General features: G+C 42.0%; 1 protein-coding gene across 2 annotated transcripts in view; it reads right to left on the reverse strand.

The window, feature by feature from the left end:
• dock11 (dedicator of cytokinesis 11) overlaps positions 1–19,992 on the reverse strand; it is a 63,744-nt gene that overhangs the window by 12,444 nt on the left and 31,308 nt on the right. Inside the window, exons 27-44 of one of the 2 annotated variants that reach the window (XM_080052011.1) lie at positions 18,890–18,961; positions 17,861–18,007; positions 17,425–17,508; positions 16,931–17,042; positions 16,438–16,476; positions 14,141–14,322; positions 13,143–13,256; positions 12,858–12,933; positions 11,414–11,502; positions 8,754–8,874; positions 7,928–7,994; positions 6,097–6,144; positions 5,593–5,738; positions 4,958–5,073; positions 4,713–4,850; positions 3,332–3,514; positions 2,622–2,735; positions 24–239 (exon numbers count right to left, since the gene is read on the reverse strand). In XM_080052011.1, coding sequence (XP_079908137.1) covers positions 24–239; positions 2,622–2,735; positions 3,332–3,514; positions 4,713–4,850; positions 4,958–5,073; positions 5,593–5,738; positions 6,097–6,144; positions 7,928–7,994; positions 8,754–8,874; positions 11,414–11,502; positions 12,858–12,933; positions 13,143–13,256; positions 14,141–14,322; positions 16,438–16,476; positions 16,931–17,042; positions 17,425–17,508; positions 17,861–18,007; positions 18,890–18,961 — 2,064 coding nt within the window. The remainder of the gene's footprint in view (positions 1–23; positions 240–2,621; positions 2,736–3,331; positions 3,515–4,712; positions 4,851–4,957; positions 5,074–5,592; positions 5,739–6,096; positions 6,145–7,927; positions 7,995–8,753; positions 8,875–11,413; positions 11,503–12,857; positions 12,934–13,142; positions 13,257–14,140; positions 14,323–16,437; positions 16,477–16,930; positions 17,043–17,424; positions 17,509–17,860; positions 18,008–18,889; positions 18,962–19,992) is intronic. The other variant, XM_080052012.1, reaches the window with a different exon arrangement.

Here is a 19,992-nt window from a genome sequence, read left to right on the forward strand (position 1 = left end):
CAGTCTTCCTGTGATAGTCATACCTCAGAGAAATCTCCGTTCTTGAGGTGAGCCCGGGCCATGCTGTCCAGCCAGGTGCGTCTGAGTTCAGGGGTGCTGGCGTAGGACCGGGCCAGGCTGTACTGCAGGTCAAGCAGCATCTCTGGGTCTTTCTCATGCTCCCTCATCTGGGCTGTGGCCATCAGCACTGTGCGGATACGCTTGGTCAGGCCCTTTACTTCAGAGGGGAATGCCGTGCCCTGCATTGTGCACAGACGAGCAAACACACACACACACACACACACACACACACACACACACACACACACACAGTGAAAACAGGATCAAAACTATAAGATAAATAAAACAAGAGGTTGAGTAGAGTAATGACTTGTTAGTCTTACATGAAGACTGACTTAACAACACGTCATCTTTAAGAAAAGTGCACTCTTATTTTGAAATGATTTCGACTTTTAATAAAAATCAAACCCGCACACATCACTGGCCATGTGCTGAACAAGTGATGGCAGAAAATGAAGTTGCCATGCAGGGAATAACATGCAGATTCTCATCTAAAATCATAATTATACAAACATTTTTAATCACCTCTCAAAGAAAGAGAAATGTTATCTTCTAATGAGTTAATGTGTGTGGTTAAAACGTCATGGATAAACTTGCAGTATCAGTCAACATGATTCTGCTGTGGATAACACAGTAATGTCAACATTTGGCGCCTATATTGTCTATTCAAATCAAATCTGGAAATCATCCAATAGTCTAAGATATTTGATACATTGTGCCTTTTGATGCTGCATCAGACTTTCCACTAGCCTGGAAATCAAGACCTGCAGCTGGCAAATTAAATTTGCTCAACCTGGTCTGGGCACGATCCATTGAAGCTCATTAACTACCGTATGTCGGAAAATTCTGAGTTTCCAATCAAATCCTTCTACCTGATATGGCCGACAGTGCTGGGCATGCGCCGTCGAAGCCGTGATAGTAAACACTAAAGATGGCTGTGGATACGTTGTTTGAGTTGGAAACGGCTTGTGCCTCGACACTCAAATCTTTCATTAGCAAGAAAGAAGAATTTTCTGTTTACCAGTTAAACCCGCTGTTCGCTAAACGAACGGGGCTTAATACGTCACCTTGTTCATTGCTCTGATTGGTCGTAGTTAGGGTTGCAAAATTCCGGGAATTTTCAAAGTTGGAAACTTTCCAAGGGAATTAACGGGAATTAACGGGAATTTTGGGAATTAATGGGAATTAACGGGAATAAACCAAAAATTTAACAAATTTAAGGTTTGACCTTAACAGTGATTTCAAATATAGTCGGGGGAAATGTATATTTAGCATATTCTTGACTAAATAAACCAGCTTTCATGCTTTCACACTTGAGAATATGTGCTTTTCCTCAATCACATGCACACAGCACACTGCTTACTGCAGGGGTATTGAGGCCACGCCCCCTACATGCACTGTGCATTCCTCCATCACATGCACAGATGATTTCTAGAACCCTGGAGCATTGAGGCTACATTAAGCCCAGAGCACAAGACTTTTGAAGACACACATTTGAACATTTGAACTACATTTAAGTTTGAATATGATAGGCCATTAAATTTCCCTCAATTTCAAGTCAATTCCCAAAAATCGAATATTCCCAAAATTCCTGAGCGAAAGTTCCCATGGAAACTTTCCACCCCTTTGCAACCCTAGTCGTAGTACTATCCAGTTGCGTGCAGTGGTATTTGAAATGCATGCGTAGGTGCCGCCCCTTGAGTTGGGAAGGTCTATCGATCATGGACAGACCCTATATCGTTCTAGATGTGGGTGTGGATTTCCAGGCTATCTTTCCACAGAAGTATGCATGAATATGTTCAAAAAGCCTAATCGGCCCAGCATCTAAATGCCCAATTCTAAGAAATCTCCCTACCATCCATCCATTTCGCACCTATTTAAAGTCTAAAGAAGCTGTCCTATCACAATGCTACACACTTAATCTTACAATCAGTGAGTGTTTGAGAAATTGGATCCAGTGGCTGAGAGAGAGAATAAACACAGACATAGACCGAGAGAGTTGGATCACAGATAGGCGTTCTGCAGTTTTAGTTTTAGCTCCTCTTTTGGCTGTGATAGTGCAGCAAAGACTTACATGGAAAGATTTCAAATCAGCAATTGCATTTCCTTTATTCTATCTATTTCACACTTTTTGAGTCAAATGATTTTGGATCCAGCAAAACATGCAGAAATGGCAGATCCTCAGGTAGAAAAGATAGATCCCTCTTCTTTAGAAAATTGTCTTGAAATTATCAAAGAAATCCATGAGATGGAAAGACTGACTTTCTTACAAAGTTTGCAAAGAAATGTATACTTAGCAAGATGGAAGACATGGATATAATAGTTATTAGAATAGACCATGTGGTTTTTGATTTGTCCCACCCATCTCTTCTCTCTATTCCAGACTATTTAATATTTAAGTTTAACAATTAATTGATGTAACAGTGCCTGGCTTTGACGTTGTGTTTTCTTCTATGCATCAAGAGTTTTAATAAAACATCTAAGTGTCAAATAAAATGCCGAGCTGTGATTGGTAAGGCTCTCTGGTTTGCCTACACCAGTCTTGTTGACTCTTACTATACCTTCATGGCCTTGTCACTGTTTGCAAAGTTGTTGATGATGGAGAGAGACTCCTGGAAGCGGGAACTGCCGGTCAGCGCCACGTCGGAGATCAGCTGGCTAACCGCGATTATGATCTGGACAGAAACACAGGAAAGGAGGAAGAAAAAACATGCCTCACCAAATGCTCTCAATAGTTTATGTGTTGACAGTGAGTCCGGTGAGAGCTAATGGAAAGCTGGATGGCCTTCTGATACTGTTAGCGGAGGGGCTGAAAACACACTAGGCCGTCTGTTTTTAAACTGTTCAAACACTCTCTTCACTCGGCTTAGTAAAAGCAAATGCAGTTCTCCGAGGAGAGTGCGTGGGTCAGGGTGAATAAGCAGTGAAATCATGAAAGATCTTGTTACAGACCACCAAAGTGTTTAGTGTTGACAGTAGGGCTATTATTCAAAGTGTATTCAACGAGTAAGAGCAGTGGCTGAACTTTTGAGGGACGCCATGTTTCTTTGCGCACTCCCTCCACTTGGTTAAGTGAGTTCATTTATTTGTCAGGGCACATGTACAGAAATAATATCAATCTCACAGAGAACACATGCTTTGTGCCGGTTTCCTCATTTCCACCTGCAGTTCCCTGTGTAAGTCAACAGAGAACACAACACATACAATACAATTTTTACAAAACTAAATATTAAACAATAGAAACACTTTCAAACAGGCCCCTCCACTGTACCTGCAGGTGTGTGCGTAGGAAGGTCCTCCTCTTGGTGTAGTCGTAGTTGTTTCTCATCAGCAGGTAGAGCAGGGCAGAGGCCTCGGCCCGCAGAGAGCCCAGCTTGGACACGCAGCATTTCAGCACCTCGCAGCACAGAGCCTCGCACAGCGTCACGCGCCCTTTGAACAGCACCGACGGGAACTGACGGAAAAGAGCGTGTTAGTAGTGTGTGTTAACGGAGAAACTCTGGGCAGGGTAAGGACAACACTGTAAGTATGTCAGGGGAGGACAGGGGGCAAAATGGCAGCAAGCAAGTTAAAAAGGGGACAGAAAAAAGACACTTCATCTAGACAAACTCATTTCCATTTCATCTTTCAAATTTGCCGTCTCAACCATCTTCATCGATCTATGCAGTGGCTTTTCTACATCCTAGTTCCCCAGCGACACATTTGTAAGCTTTCTCCCTTCTTGTTCATCAATGTACCTGCGTACTTCTCATGTTATACTTGTTGATTTCTGTCTGTATTCTCATTGCCAGTTTTAGTTTGATATTTAAAATGTATTTTCTGTCGTATGTCATCTGTTTAAAGTGGCTTTCGTCGCTTATCAGGCTACCATTGTAAATATGAACTTATTCTTACTGACTTATAAATAAGGTGAAATTTAAAAAAGAGAAAAACAAGGCGGCTGTGCATTCCAAACAAACACTTCTAGTCTTGACACCCGAATGTAGAACAAACTTGAACCTGTTCAATGTTGTTTTATATTAAAAAAAACAAAAACATGCCAGAACAAAGTCTCCACTGCTGCCCTGGTATGATTCATTGCACAAGCAGCCGACAGTGATACTGCCGATGCTATCAGAGGATACTACTAGGAAGTGGGTGGCCCCCTTCCCTTGGGAACTACAAGTCTGAGATCTAGTCAAGTTAGGGCCTGCTTCTTCTCCCTAAAACAAGTGTGTGAATGGTAAATCTAAAAATACACTTGATCGAGAGTAAGTAGGCAACATGTTCCTATGGGAATAAGGAAGAAAAAAACATCAACAAACACAGGAAGCAAGAAATATTTATCCTATGCATCCGTTCTTTTTCCCTAATGATAAATGACAGTGAAGCATGTCCTTGTAGACGTGTTGGTTATAAATACTGTAGTGGAACGAAACAGGATGACTGTGGCAGTCGCACGTAGGCAAGACAAGTGGACATACATCACTACTGCTTGTTTACTAAGTGCTGGAAAATGTTGTGGGCGGCGTCCAAACATCAGAAAAGCGTTCACCATCAAACACACTGCATTTTAGTGCATGCTGTGTGTGTGTGTGTGTGTGTGTGTGTGTGTGTGTGTGTGTGTGTGTGTGTGTGTGTGTGTGTGTGTGTGTGTGTGTGTGTGGACATACCTTGTTAATGAAAGCCCTGAGCGAGGAGAAAACGTGTCTGAGGGCAGCTTCTGATTGGCCCACTTTAAGGAAGTTCAGGTAAACGTCAAACACCTTCTTCATCAGGGGGTTGTGACCGTCGCTGTCCAGCAGCTGGGTCTGACACACACACAAACAGACATGTTTTTGTCAATTAGGAGGAAACCGCATCGTTATGTGTGTGTGTGTGTGTGTGTGTGTGTGTGTGTGTGTGTGTGTGCGCTTACCTTGAAATACTGAGTGAAAAGCGAGAGGACATCCAGGACACTCAGGCAAACTTCAGTGGAGATGTTGCCCTCCAGCAGAGCCTGATGGTGGATTTCGGCTTCTGATGGCCCCGTCCCTAGAACACACACACACACACACGCACACGCACACGCACACACACACACACACACACACACACACACACACACACACACACACACACACACGTTTAAACAAGGCTAAAGAACTGGACATGTTTACTCATTTGGAAACTGCTGCTCTGCCATAAAGCTGTCTTCTTTTGACAATCTTTTAATTGCACGTTTACTACAAGGACACTTGATTTAGGTTGAGGGTTTACATTCAATTAACGAGTGTACTTTGTGTTGCGGTGTGTGTAGTCAGTTTGGCTGGCATTTATTAATATTATTTATTTAAAATGTATTGGGTGTGTCTCTGTTTGGCTTCGTTTCACTGGTCCATTGATTTCCCCCAGACATTTCCTAGGAATAACTTTGTCATGTGTCAAAGAGACAGCTTAAATCCTTTGTAACTAAGAACCAGACATTGTTTTAGTAGTGTCATATCCATTCTATTATTAGGAGAATTAAGCTGCTAGGGTTTTGCACATGAACCGCTGTGTGTGTGTGGTTACCTATATTGAGAGTGAAGGATGCCTCCATGGTGCTGAACTGGTGCATTTTAGTCTGCATGAGGCTGGCCCGGTTGCAGCGCATTGGTGGCATGGTCTGAGACTTCCTATCTGAGGAGAACAGCTTGGGCACACACATGTCTTGATTCCTGAATAAATCAAACATCCACAGAAAGAGAGAGAGAGAGCACATTTACTTCTTTGAAATAGAGAGAGAAAAGACAAAGATAACTTCTAACTGAGTTGCCGATATCTAATCAATTACAGTATATAATACATTCAGAAAGTAATTGCTCATAACAAGACTGATCATAACAAAAACCCATGACACTTTCCCATCTGAAATAACGGGTTATGATTAACCAAACCACACAAACATGCCTTAGAAGTGTACTTACACCACTTGGCAACTAAACAAAATGTGGCTGGATTTCAAATTTCAGATGTCTGTCAGAAAAGGCAGGTATAACTGGTATGACAAAAGTGTTGTTGGTAATCCAGGCTTACCGGCCAATGCTCCTTTTTCCAACGTAGCGAAATTGAACAAGACAGATCCTGCAGGGAGAGAGAGTGAATAATATCAGCAGGAGAAGGGAGAGGGAATAGGGATTTTGTGCTTAAGTTTCCTCTAAAAACTGGTCCTGGTATCCTAAGTCGTTCCTCATTTTTGGGTATTAAAGCTAGGGTTGATAATTTTTTCACTGTAATATTTGGCAAAACTGTCATACTAGCCATTCAGCTACGTATATGTAGGTGAAGTGGTCTGAAAATATTTTTTCATCACTTTGCTCTCCCCTGCCTCTGTGTGCTGCCCACAAAAATTGCCACCGCTCATGTTAATTTTGACCAATCAGAGCGAGGTCAGATTCTCCGTTCTTATTGGCTGTGGGACCTTGGCAACGACGTTGATGCGTCAGTTGTGTGAGCGTTCACGACCCTAGCGGTCTGACACTACTGTTTGGCACTAGGCTACTACGGCGAGTAGCAATGTCTTCACAAACGAACCCTCAATTTACCATTCCCCGGATACCAACAACTAACACCGCTAAGAAAGCAAAAAAACGAGGAAAGACGAATTTTGAAAAGTTAACTGCTAAAAGGAAGACAGAGAGAGCTTGAAATAAAACCAGAGTAAAGTCGGAGTGTTTTCACACGGGCCATGTCCTCTTGCCGTATCACGTCAAGACCTCTCCGACCACGACCTTGTCCCCTTCCGCTGCCCCTAGGCTGCCTGCCGCTAGCAGCAGGACGTCCGCTGGCCCTATATATCCCTCGTCCTGTGCAGTGTTGCCAACTCATAGCGATTTTGTTGCTATATTTACTGACTTTTCAGCCCCCCTGGCGACTTTCTTTTTCAAAACAGCGACAAGCTACAAATCTAGCTTTTTTTCTGGTGTTATTGGTGACTTTTTTCGCCAAAGCAAGTATCACTTTTAATTCTTCTCAATGAGCAGCGGGAGCCTCCACAGCCCCTCCCCCGTCACAGAGCACTGACAGGCGGCCCGGTCCTCGTGCAGCAGTCCCTCCCAGCTGCGGTCAGAGCAGGAGATACACACCTCTCCGCTCTGTTACCGTTACAATTAGTTTGCTATCTTGCCTGGCTGTTACAGCTACTTTTCTTAGGCCTACCAGCACAATTGCAATGATTTTAAGCTAACATACATGGTATGTCTGTGAGTAAGATGTAGATGCTCAATATGTACTCATGTAGTTATCATTACTAATGTTTAATGACCTCGGAATCGGACATGGTGTTTGTCTCCTGTCAATGTAACTGAATTCACATGAACGCGCATATCTGTCGTTCGGAGGGAGGAACTACAGCAGGTAGAGCGTTGAAAAACAGCCGTTGGAACGGTTGCATGAATACCACTTGTCAAACAAACAGTGATGGAAGACTGTTGGTAGGGTGTGAGCGCAACACAGCTGCAAAGATAAAGAGTTGATGTTAACAATGTTAGACTAAATTTTAACACTTTACAATAAGGGTACATTAATGATGCTTAATTGAGGCTTAATAAGCATGTACTAAGCTTTACCTAACTGTTATTAAATGCTTAGAAAATGCTTAATAAACATAAACTAAGCATTAACTATTAACTAAGTTAGTTTATGCTTAACTAAGCATTCGTTAATGAAGCATTGACTAACCGTTAGTCACTTTGCATTAACCCTTACTAAATGCAAAATAGGTGTTAACTATACATTAACTAACAATACATAGCATTAACTTAGCATTAATTAACAGTTCATTAATGTACCCTTATTGTAAAGTGTTACCGACTAAATAAAGGATCAAAGGTGTGGTGAGGAACTGTTTCTTTCATACACTACTCACTCTAGCAAACTGAGGAAGTTCATGATGTCCGGAGGGCTGCATTTGTTCCAGTAGGAGTTCAGAGTGTCTGTGGACAAACAGAGAGTTAAATCTTTGATGCCAGGTTTCTTTTCCTTCCAACAACATTCATCAAGGTGTAGTCAATGTTGAAACAAATAGTTCCAATTGATTTTAGAGGAGATATGCAGCTAAATCAACCGAACGGTGGCACATGCCTGTAAATCAGTCAGTCCTTAACCTAATTGTGCGTGTGAGACAGGTGAGCTGTGGTACTGACCCTTCAGCTGCATCCCAATACTAGCCAAAGGGGCAGATATTTCACATCCTGTGTATGCAGGGTACCGCCAGGGATCTCAAAGTTGAATTTAAGATTCGTTAAAACATTTTTAATGCCACTTAAAAATAAACTTCAACGCCAATGTCACAGCCATACTGGCAAAAGTAGGAAAGATATAATAGAAATTCCGATGCATTTCAAGGTACTTTTAATAAAGAACATTTATTATAAACTATTAATATACTCACAATGATACCCTGTAACAACAGCTTTGTGAAGTATGTGTATGCTCTTAATACAAAATCTAAAAAGTGCTTATTTGTAACATAACCATCCCTCTCATGGTATTTAAAAGGGAAATTAAAAAGTGTAAGTCCTTTGTTACGGTAGTTCAATACTTTGCAGCAAAATGCAATACTTTTGAGGCCTTATTTTGAGAACACTCAATTCAATGGTGTTTTCTAATGCTTTTAAGACCCTGCGTGTACCCTGTCTATGAGATGAGGAGGCCTGAGTGTGTAGTGTGGCTGGCTATACATCACCACTGACCCTCGGACAAGGTTTTGAGGATGTGTAGGGAGGAGAGCAGGAGGCCTTTGATCTCGTACGGCCCCAGCCTGCCCACGGGAGGCATGGGGCTGCTGCTCATGGTGGAGCAACGCCGCTGCAGCTGCAACAAAGGGAGACACACAAACACGCACACACACACACACACACACACACACACACACACACACACACACACACACACACAGTGGTTAGGACGTTATGCATTTTGACCCAAGGAAATCTATTCAAGAGTTTAAGAGAACAGAGAAGGAATTTGAAAATAAAGATTTCTACAGGTATTTAAATATTAGAGATTACTATGAAAAAAACGTCAAACTAGGGGGATGTCTGAGGAGGGCAGTGCAGTTGATGCATATTTTGATAGATGCATATGACGAGGAAGTAAAAAAGGAGTTCCCAAATTATAGCTGGGCCTTCAGAAGCAGAAAGAAACAATGCTGAATATATTAAAGTAAAATAGGACAAATAATCAGAGACAGAAATATCTCAGGAATATTAGCACTTAATGTGAAAAAGACAACATTTGCCTACAGACACCCGATTGTCTTTTTCATCACACCCTACATTAAAAGTAAATCATCCAAATCACGACAGCAGTGTTGGTGACAGTCATGCACACAAATAGGGTCACAAATATATTGATGCATTTTCAAAGTTTTCTTTATTTCTTCTTAACCCTTATTTTCAGCAGTGAATTGATACACATACTGGATTATGTACAATTAGATTTGTCATAATATTTGTCAAACGTGGACTACACAATACTTGGTTTTAGGAACAGAGATTAGGTGGGCAAGGTTAAAAAAAGATGTTTTACCAGCCTTAACCTTTAACAAATACGTTTTTCTCCTCCAGGAAGAAAAAAATAAGTAAATTTGCATTGTTAAAAAATATTAATGAAAGTATTGCTCTACATCTCATTTGTTATTGAAAACTGATCTCCCAGAGTAGAACATATTTGCAAGCAGACAAGTGTCGACATCTGCAAAATTGTTTATGCAATGGCTAACGCGCCCCACACACATCCTGCGTCTACCTCTGGAGCGCGTCGCGTTACCTTACTGCTGCCTCTCTCGGACTTTTCTCGGACACACATGCAACGTCTCAGCAGCTGCTGCTGCAGCGCTGCTTCTAAAAGCCCTATCTTTCTACATAGAGTTTTCATAGATAATTCCCATTAAAAATGAAGTTCTTTCATGTCATCTATGATGCATATGATTTATATTGAGTCTGGACAGTAATCCGTGCGCCCCATTGCCATTTTTTTCTTTTTTTTTTGCCATATTTTCGCTTGTTGGAAGTTTTATTTTGAAGGGGACACACCAGGAAATGGTGAAACTACAGCGAAAGCTGCCAGTATGAAGTCAATATGACTCTCAGCAGAGTATTTCAAAAATCACTTTACTGATTTATACGGGAGAGAGAGAGGGGGGTGTGGTCGGGGAAGAAGAAGGCCGTAGACACAGATAGAGCAACGGAAAACTGTGACGCTCATCATGATCTTTTTTATTTCTTCACTATATTGGATCTCTATATGTGTCATTTATCCAAAAATGAAATGCCAGAACTAATTGAAAATTAGGTTTTAAATCCCTCGGATTTTGATTGCACAATTAAATCGTGAAATAAAGGGATTATTCGCGTATACGACTGAGGGATGTTTTATTTTGAAATAAACACACCGGGTAAACGTGTAACTAGAGTGAATGCTGCTGGTATGACTGTCAGCAGAGTATTTCTCTATCAGTTAAAGCACAGAGACGCGAGAGAGACGCGCTGCTCTCAGAAAAAAATAGGCGAGCCTCCTGAGGTGAAGGGGAGCGTCGCTGCAGACGTGCCTCCGACGCGCCTCAGCAGTGCGTCTGAGGTTGGATGTGTGCTCGCTCTACGTTGATTTCACAGTCTGTGACAAAAAGTCAGACGCAGACGCGAGGTAGACGCGCAGTAGAGGTAGGATGTGTGTGGGGCGCGTAAGGCCTATGGAGCCTATTGTGACTCTGGATGAGACCCAATGTTGCATTAATTTAAGCTTTTAAGCTTTAGACGGTTAGGCTATTACTTCCCAATATTCCAGCTAACATAAACCAAAGATGATGTGATGAAATGTACCACACATTTTTATTTATACAGAATAGATGATGAATTATCCACTCCAGTACGTTTATATTCAAGATCTGGATGCCTGAGCGAATAGTGGATGCACACACATCACATGAATAATCCCTTGTTCAGATGGAGGCTGTGTCTTTTCCAATAACAACCTATTATCATCTCTCACTCGGCTTACAACATGTAGAGTCTCTCAGTGCACGGGAACCAGATCAAAGTACTAAATAGGTTTGAAATGAAGACGAATGCAATGCAATTCCATCTCTATTGATAGACCACAGTTGCACAGCTGGAACAGTGATGGGTTTGTGATGTTGGCCCTGTGTTCAGAGGCAGCAGTCACTTCACAATGAGAGGAAAGTTGGCGCTGTTCAAAAGCAATACAGGATATGGCGTCCTTTTATGACATTTTGTTATGAGAATGCGCACAGTAGGGACTTCAAATTTGGATCCAAATCGGTGTGCGTACGTGGCATCAAATCTTTGATTCTTTAACCGGCTGTGCGTCAGCCCATGTAAAAGGTTCTCACCTCTATGCTGTCAAGTGTTCCCGAGTCCATAAACAGGGAGCCTCTGGAGTCCTCTCTCCTCACGACATGGCCATTCTGAGCTGGCAGGCCTGGAGCCAACAAAGTGCAATATTGTGAAGGTCAACAGAATGTAGCATAATCAAGTAAACAAGTTATACAAGCTTAGGGGAGATTTCAATACCAGGGTTCCCATACATATATACAAAACATCTCCATAACTTTTCCATGACATTTTACTCAATTTCTTAGTAGCATAAAGTAGGAAGGCCTATAAAAAAAATAATTAGACTCTTTCTGTGTCTCTCGTGATATATTTTACGTTGGAATGCCATAAATCATTAAACATGCACTTCCCAAAGCATTCTTCCAAAAAAGTAGTTTGGTAACGGTTAGTTTGGTAACTTTACGAGCACAGCACTACATTTTAAAACAAAAGTCATTCAACGAACTATTTTGGTAATGCATAAAAAAAATGTATAAACATGTTTTAAACACAATTTGTGTAAATACATTTTTTTCCCAAAACATTCAGTTAATTCCAAACCATTTCAAACTGTTTTTTTTTTTTCAAATTTCAAACTTTACGTGGAATTTTACGACCCTGGGAACTCCCTGTAATACTTTCTCAAGTACAATAATGAATTTAGGCTTTATTTATTGGATGCAAAACTAGCAAGTCAATTATTTTTGATAAGATGATATTTGGCATATAGACAGATCTTAATAAAACCACCCTTCAAGGGGGGAAAAGAGAAGTTTACTATCTCATAGGAAAACCCAGCTGTATGGAGCCTTCTGTGGCCCTGAAGAAGCTGTGTGAAGTCTGCGTGCATAACCATAGTAACGTATGTCACCAGGGAAAATGAAGCGTTTGAATTGCATTTTGGGAAGTATGTGAAGGGGATTCTTAATAGAGAAGAGGTCAGGATGTATCATATTCCGCTGCTTTGATATTGACCCGTGTGTATTTTTAATCCGTCTCTGGTGACCCCTTGAATTCGCAGAAATGCAACGCGAAATAGCAGAAGAACTCGAGAAACACCGAACCTTTTCACAAACCAACATGTTATCGAAGGTGGGAAGAGTCAGTTATTTATAGTGAAAGTGTCTCATTCAATCGATCAGTTAATTGCATTTTCACTCATGTCACAAGCGAGGCGGTATGAAATCTAAAATGTCTTCACCATCACGAGACAGATAAGTGCTATGATGTTTATGGTGCCCAGTGGCAAGACACAAAGAAAACATAATGTTCTGAGTGGCACATGTCCGGCACACAGCTTCTGCTTTCAGACAGAGTGCTTCTAATGCACCATGTTATGCGTAACATCAGTATTACTGTGTAACTGTGGAGTGCCTCTGCGGGATTGATAATGGATGATCTGTAAACAGGAAGAGGCCAAATGCCATATGCAGCGTGCGATATCTTTGCCTCAGAACTCACCATGGTCTTTCTCAAGCACAGAGCTGATCCTCCTGCTGTCTGTGCAGTTGGCTGATATCAGGTCATCTCTAGAACCCTAGACGACCACAAGATGGGAGAAGTGGAAAGTTGGGTTAGCTGTTAAACTGTAAACTTTCACATACGGAGATAATAAATGTTGAACTACTTCTTTAATGCAATAAACGATAAATTTAAAAGGGATCGGACGAAAGCGCAGCATGATTGCATTAGAGCGCATTTAGAAAGCAATACACTGTGGTTGACCGGGGTTCCAATGGGACTCACGTTAAGGCCGAGCCCGGGGCTGGATGTGTGTGGCTGGGCAGACAGCTGCTTCAAGTTCTGGTAGAGCAGCTCAAACAGTGGCAGGTAGAGCAGACAGATCCTGGCCTGCTGGTTCTGAAACATTAGAGTAGGACCGGATTAGCTTGATTCTAATAGCTGCACTGATACATCTATTAAACACATGATAGCAGGCTGATGAGTGACATGACATGAAGTTATAGAGGCCTGACAAAATGCTTACTCGTGTGTTGTTGAGGAGTATTGTAGGTTCATGTTAAACACACAGTTGCCTGCTCTAAGCACACCAATCAAAGGCCATCTGTCCCCAGCTGTTAGCGATGGTGGCGGCACTCGCAAACACTGGCTTGTTTGCATAATAACAGATATTATCATGTTACACACTACACACCGTTAACCTATGTTCACAGAGGGTGTACAAACGATGCCTCTGGTACACAAACCATTCATTCACCAATATTGAGGTTCCAATTCTAATATTTGTCTCGTGAAAAGCCTTTATAATAATTTTGATTTGAACCAACATCAAACAGGATGGAATGATTGTAGATGTTCCCAGGGCAATATACTGTATGTTGCTTGTGGAAAGAGGGGTGTAAAAATGGCTTTCTGAGACAAGACAGAATAGGGTGGAGTCCTGCATTATTGTCAAGAAGATTTGAGGAAAATAATATATAAATAAAATATAAATAAATAATAATTAAAGTTGCTTTATTTATTTTTTATAATAATAATGGATTGTATTGGTCAGCGCCTCTCTAGACACCCAAGGACACCTTATAAAATATAGTAACAAATTTAAAAAGTACATTCGAGGACACTATTTAAAAACAGGGTGGAAACGATGCTGGGTATGCTAATCTAAACAGATGTGTTTTGAGTTGTGATTTGAATTGATCAAGAGAGTCCAGTTGACTAGCTGGTAAGATTTCTTTTGTCTCTTTTTCCCTCCTATCATGCAGTGCCTCCCCCTCCCTCACCTTGTATGCCATGTAGCGGTCGTCCATGGCGTGTTTAATGAGAAGGTTCTTGAGAGCGCTCACAGCCAGCTGCCTGACCTCGGGCGCTTGCTGCAAGCCCTCAGCCACTTCCCTCAGCAGCAGACCCACCAGGAAGTGGTTGCGGCAGTAGTCCTCGGTCAGGCTGAACTCCAGACTCTGCTCTGTGGTTGAGCCAAATAGGAAGTGTCAGTATGGCTCGAACCGATGCTGGTACCAGTATGAGATTGAGACACTGACTGGAGAAATGTCCTAATACATAGATCTGATAAGCAGTCTTGTGAAATGTTCTTTTTGTGTTCTGTTAAAGCCTGTAGCATGTAGTGCAATACAGGGACAAACTGTGACAATCAATCATTCAATTAAAGTGCAACACAATCATTCAAACATAACATGAACATTTCCACACAAAACAGAAAGAGAGGAATTAAGACAATTCCCCTTAACCATGACCTTCATGAGGTAATGTGTAATGTCTGTGTGCGGTGTAACATTTTCATTCTGTAGATTCAGAAGATAGCAATAAATCAACAAGAATCAGACAGACATGCCACTGGAAATGAGAAGTTGTCTGTTTCAAAAGAAACAATAACATACAGTTGCACAACAATGCTTTGTTGATATTGGAACTTGAGTAACCACCCACAGTACCTTCTCCAATGACAGAGACAGAAAGGTAGACGGAGAGAGATAGAAAGGTATAGAGAGAGAGCAGATACAACCAGCAACAATAGAATCTCAAGAAACATGTGTCCTGTAGGGGTTAACAAATATAAAGTCAGAAATTAAGAATTAAGGGAGGATTCAGCCATTCTGCAGAACACTTGTCAAAATCACTTTTGTTGGAATCAGTGAAAATCTAGTCAAGATCCGTTACCTGTCCGTACTGTGTGTGCACTCAAAAAAAGCTGGTGTTAATACACAGCCTGTGCTCTGTTTAGTGGTATGTTAAAGGCACTACGAGTAAGATGGCACGTTGGCGTCCCCTTTGGACAAAAGCGGTAGTATTTTTACGACGCCCGCTGTCGCAAATGCTCGTGCCAGGCGCGTGAGCGTGGACTGAGAAGGGCGCAATATAGTGCATGTTCGTGTGTTGAAAGTGTGAGGACTCTTTTCGGCTCCGTGAGAGTGGTTTTGACACTGCATCAACTAATGCCAGTCAGTACCATGGACATATAAAGAAGGTCAGTACACACACCTGCTTGCAATGAGTTGATTCAGCAGCGTCACCTAACTACTCTCTCTCTCACGGAGCTGTGTCCTCACAGAAAGCGAATGAATGAGAGACGGCAGTTAGTAGACTATGGATCACGATGAGGTAATGTGTTTGTGTTGTTGATGTAAATAATGACTATTTCAGATAATGGTTATCTGATGATGGTGAAGCAAAGCAAACTTTGTGTTAGTACCAACCGCTCATTCATTTAGCAGTCTAGTTTCGCTCTCGTGAAATTGTATACATGTTGCTTGGCAACGTCCTCCCGCCCGCCTATCACTCACTCTCCCTTTTCGCTTTTCTTCATTGCATTCTCTTTTTTTTCTTTGATGGTTCAGCCCCGTTATCAGTCATTTATGACGACAAATAACTGTCTCAAACAAGGCTCCCGCTCCCCTTCCCTCACCTGGAGGGATAGGCTTCTCAAATCGCGTTGCAGCGCCACACTGAAATCTGCAACCAATACGGATATGTGACCATAGAGCCTGCACGAGCGAACCGAAAATCGGACTGGGTGTGCGACCAGACCAAAAGCAGTAATAAAAACTATATAAAAACGTCTTTCTTTGCACTGATGGTCTCGTTTGCTGTTAAAGGTAATTTATGATTATCAGAGGAAACATGAGGCTGTTTAAAAGATATTTAAATGTTACTCGTATCCGCTTTAATAATGGGTATTTAACAAAAAAAAGGGGGCCCACTGTAGCTTGCAACTGGCAGTATATTAACACTGGATTTTTTTCAGTGCACACACAGTACAGGCAGGTAGCGGATCATGATGAGATATTCACAAGTGATATTGACAACAAGCGTTCTCTAGAAATCGCTCCACCTTAAAGAAAAGAGGTTCAGTTGATTCCCACAACAGCCAAGCTCCTCTCCAGTACAACGCACAAGCTCAGGCACATTAAGGCAATGGCCTTGCATTGGCATCAAGCTAATGAGTGGGAGTGTCCCATGACAAAAGGCAGGAGTTGACAGGATGGTGGGTTAGTGCGGGGTGTTGTGCAAACGGCAGCAAACATGGTAGCGTTGATGGTATGTTGCAGTGAACATCACCTACCTACAGGGCCAAAAAGCTCCGTCGCATACGTTATCAAATCTGACCACATACAAGCAAAACACAAAAAACAGAGAGGGAGGGGGAGGTAGGGGGTAAAAATAAAGATACTGGGGGTAAAACTGTAAACAATCCATGCAGCATTTCCACAGCACACAGTTGTTGCTTTGTACTTGTGTCTTTAAAAGAAAAAATAAAAGTGTTTCTATTTTTATAAACATGTAGTGTCAACTTGTTAAACTGGAACAGCTACTGACATGTGTACCAGGAGGTGGATGTGACTTGCCACGTGCCTCATTATTAGAGTTATGTACAGTATGTGTGGGCCAAAAACAATCCAGCAGGTTAATAGAAAGGGGATGGGTGTGGTGAATGCAGGTCAGTCTGAGGGTGAGTGAGGGGTTGGGCTCATGTGAGGGACAGTCAGTGGTTACGTGTGTTGGTGGGAAAGCATAGTGCGCTCAATGGAAGGCTGATTTGAATATCTGACTCTCACCTTGTACCCGCTGCAGCTTGGTGCGCCCGAAAGCCATGGGCAGGTTGAGAGGGATGAAGTGTTCGTGGTTACACACTGTCATCAGGAAATCAAACTTCATTTCGGTCAGCACCTGTGGTAAACAGAGGCAGATGAGTGCGTGCCTTGTTTGTAGATATGCAAAATGTTATCAACTGCTTAACTGGGTATATAAGATTGTAGTCATTGTTGCGACACTGCTGCCATGGCTTCTCAAACAAAGCGTGCCAGTCGCCTGTGCTCGTTTAATTTGTTAGTCAAATGTGCGGTTGATAAGTACAGAGAGGCAGGGCGGGGAGGACAAGCACATGTCTGTCTGTTATGTACCGTTTCAACACACAGCTTTGCCTTTCAGGTATCATGACAGGTAATATGCAAGTTTTTCTTAAAGCACAACTTGTGCTTGTCAACAAACAGAATAGAACATCCATCATTCTCATTGGGTGTGCAGTTCTTGTGTGCTGGCCCACTGGTACCTTGGGATCTTTGAGACCATAATGACACATGTAGTGGTTGACCAGGCCGAAGGCAAAGCCCCTGTTCATGAAGGTCAGGCACCTCTGAGGAGAAAAAAGAATGTAGTGAGTACATGTGTTGTTAAGGTACATGGAACAGGTGAGATCCCAGGCAAAACAAAACGCAGTGATATATTGAGATAAACACTTGACATCAGATAAAACAGCAACAACAACAAAAAACAAGACGACGTGACTTGCAAAAACTCAAGCAGGACTTTCTGAAGAAAAATCCTCTTTGATCATTACTTCACAACTGAAAAGGAAACTAAGATATCCTGATCCCATTCCACACATCAAATAGATTGAGGATGTTTGTTTCTAAAGTTTCCATCAAACAGCCTTGATATTTTACATAAGGCTGGTTTCATGTTTTTTGCATGTGGCGTTTTCGGACCTTGATGAAATTGGCCAGGCTCAGGTTAACGCAGCGAGCTTCCTCCGGGATTTCCATGTGGCGGATGGTGATGTGAGGCATGATGCACAACACCAGAGACTGGAGCGCCTGGTGGAAACTGTCAGGGAAGCGCTGGGCCCGCGGCATCTACAGACAGGGAAATGTGTGACAATGTTATCATAGATCATTTGAATTGAAGTCTTTAAAATGTGCACCATGTCACTTTTGGAGTGTCAGAGAACGTTTTCTAAGGTATATTTTCATAACTGAATAAACAAATGTGCTTTACAGGATGATAAGATCCCTGGAACACTGAAGGTAGAAAGCTACCTGATAATGTACTGTTTCACTGTTGTTGATTACAGCAGCAGTATCCACAGTTTAGTTTACACCATATTCTAGTCTAACGTTTTGGCCCGGGTTCCCTCAAAATAATTTTGTTTCGATTTCTAATGATGTAATTAGATGTTGAGTAAATATGTTCTGTAAACTAAATGAAGGCTCAGCAAATGTCAACAAATCCCCCTCCCCTGAAACTGCATAGTGCACCTTTAAAAAGTTTGAATGGAAATTGTGAAGAGAGATTATCAGCATATAGATAAACGTTAATGGATATACAGTAGTTCCTCTAGGCATATTGTTGTGAAACTTCTGAGATAGATCTTCAGCTATCCCCTTGCTTTCTGTTGATTCTCAAAGTCAGGCAGCCAACACGTGGCATCGCTGGTAATAAAAAAGAAAGCCCAGATGAAACGCAGACCCATGGCATCAGAATGTGGAATGTACACACGGCTTACTGTTTCGCCTTAAGCCTCCTACTCTTCCTTTGAGTGTGTGTGAGCTTTGTTTGGAATGTGACATCTTTCGTAACATCACATGTGGTATAATTGTTCTTGTTTGATCCTTGTCAGATATGGACTTTTGACCTTTGGGTATACGTAGTGTCACAAGCCAAGTCTGGCATTGCTAGTCACCATTGTGTGGAAAAACGTGGGTATCAAAGGATTGTGTAAAAGGAAGAAAACCAACCTTGATGCGGTTGCCCTCTTGCAGGTACTGGGCCATGGATTTGGCCATGGTTTCAAAGAAGAACCAGGAGTACTACAGATGGGGATTACAGAGGATTAAAGTTAGATGACGTATGGTATTTCCAACTAAGAACACATCCGGGTGACTAATCACACTAATATCCTGAACATACATTGGAGGAAATAAGTATTTGATCCCTCACTGATTTTGTAAGTTTGCCCACTTACAATGAAATCAACAGTCTATCATTTTAATGCTAGGTTTATTTTAACAGTGATCGACAGAATATCAAAAATAAATTTGATCCCCTATCAAAACATTGCTTAGTACTTGGTGGAGAAACCCTTGTTGGCAAGTACAGAGGTCAGACGTGTCTTCTAGTTGATGACCAGGTTTGCACACATCTCAGGAGGATATTTGGACCACTCCTCTTTGCAGATCCTCTCCTAATCTTTAAGGTTTCAAGGCTGTCGCTTGAGCTTCTGTTCCCTCCACAGATCTATTGGATTAAGGTCCGGAGACTGGCTATGCCACTCCATGACCTTAATGTGCTTCTTCATGAGCCACTCCTTGGTTGCCTTTGCTGTATTTTTAGGGTCATTGACGTGCTGGAAGACCTGGCTGAGAAAGCGGTTGTCACCCAGTATTTCATGGTACATGGCCCCATCCATAGTTCCCTCGATGCAGTGAAGTCCACCTGTCCCCTTAGAAGAGAAACACCCCTCAAAGCATAATGCTTCAACCTCCATGCTTGACTGTGGGGATGGTGTTCTTGGGGTCATAGTCAGAATTCCTCTTCCTCCAAGCCTCCGAGTCACTATGATAATTTGACTACATCACCTTCTCCCAAGCATTCTCGGAGTCGTTCAGCTGTTCATTGGCAAACTTCAGACAGTTCTGTACATGTCCCTTCTTGAGCAGGAGCACCTTACGGGCACCACAGGATTTCAATCCATTACGGCATAGTGTGTTACCAATGGTTTTCTTGGTGACTGTAAAATGATAGACCACTCATTTCTTTGTAAGTGGGCAAACGTACAAAATCGGTGAGGGATCAAATACTTATTTCCTCCACTGTACATGCCGTTACAGGCAGCTAAGGA

The sequence above is a fragment of the Ammodytes marinus genome, assembly GCF_949987685.1.
Source record: "Ammodytes marinus genome assembly, chromosome: 23".
Taxonomy (NCBI): domain Eukaryota; kingdom Metazoa; phylum Chordata; class Actinopteri; order Uranoscopiformes; family Ammodytidae; genus Ammodytes; species Ammodytes marinus.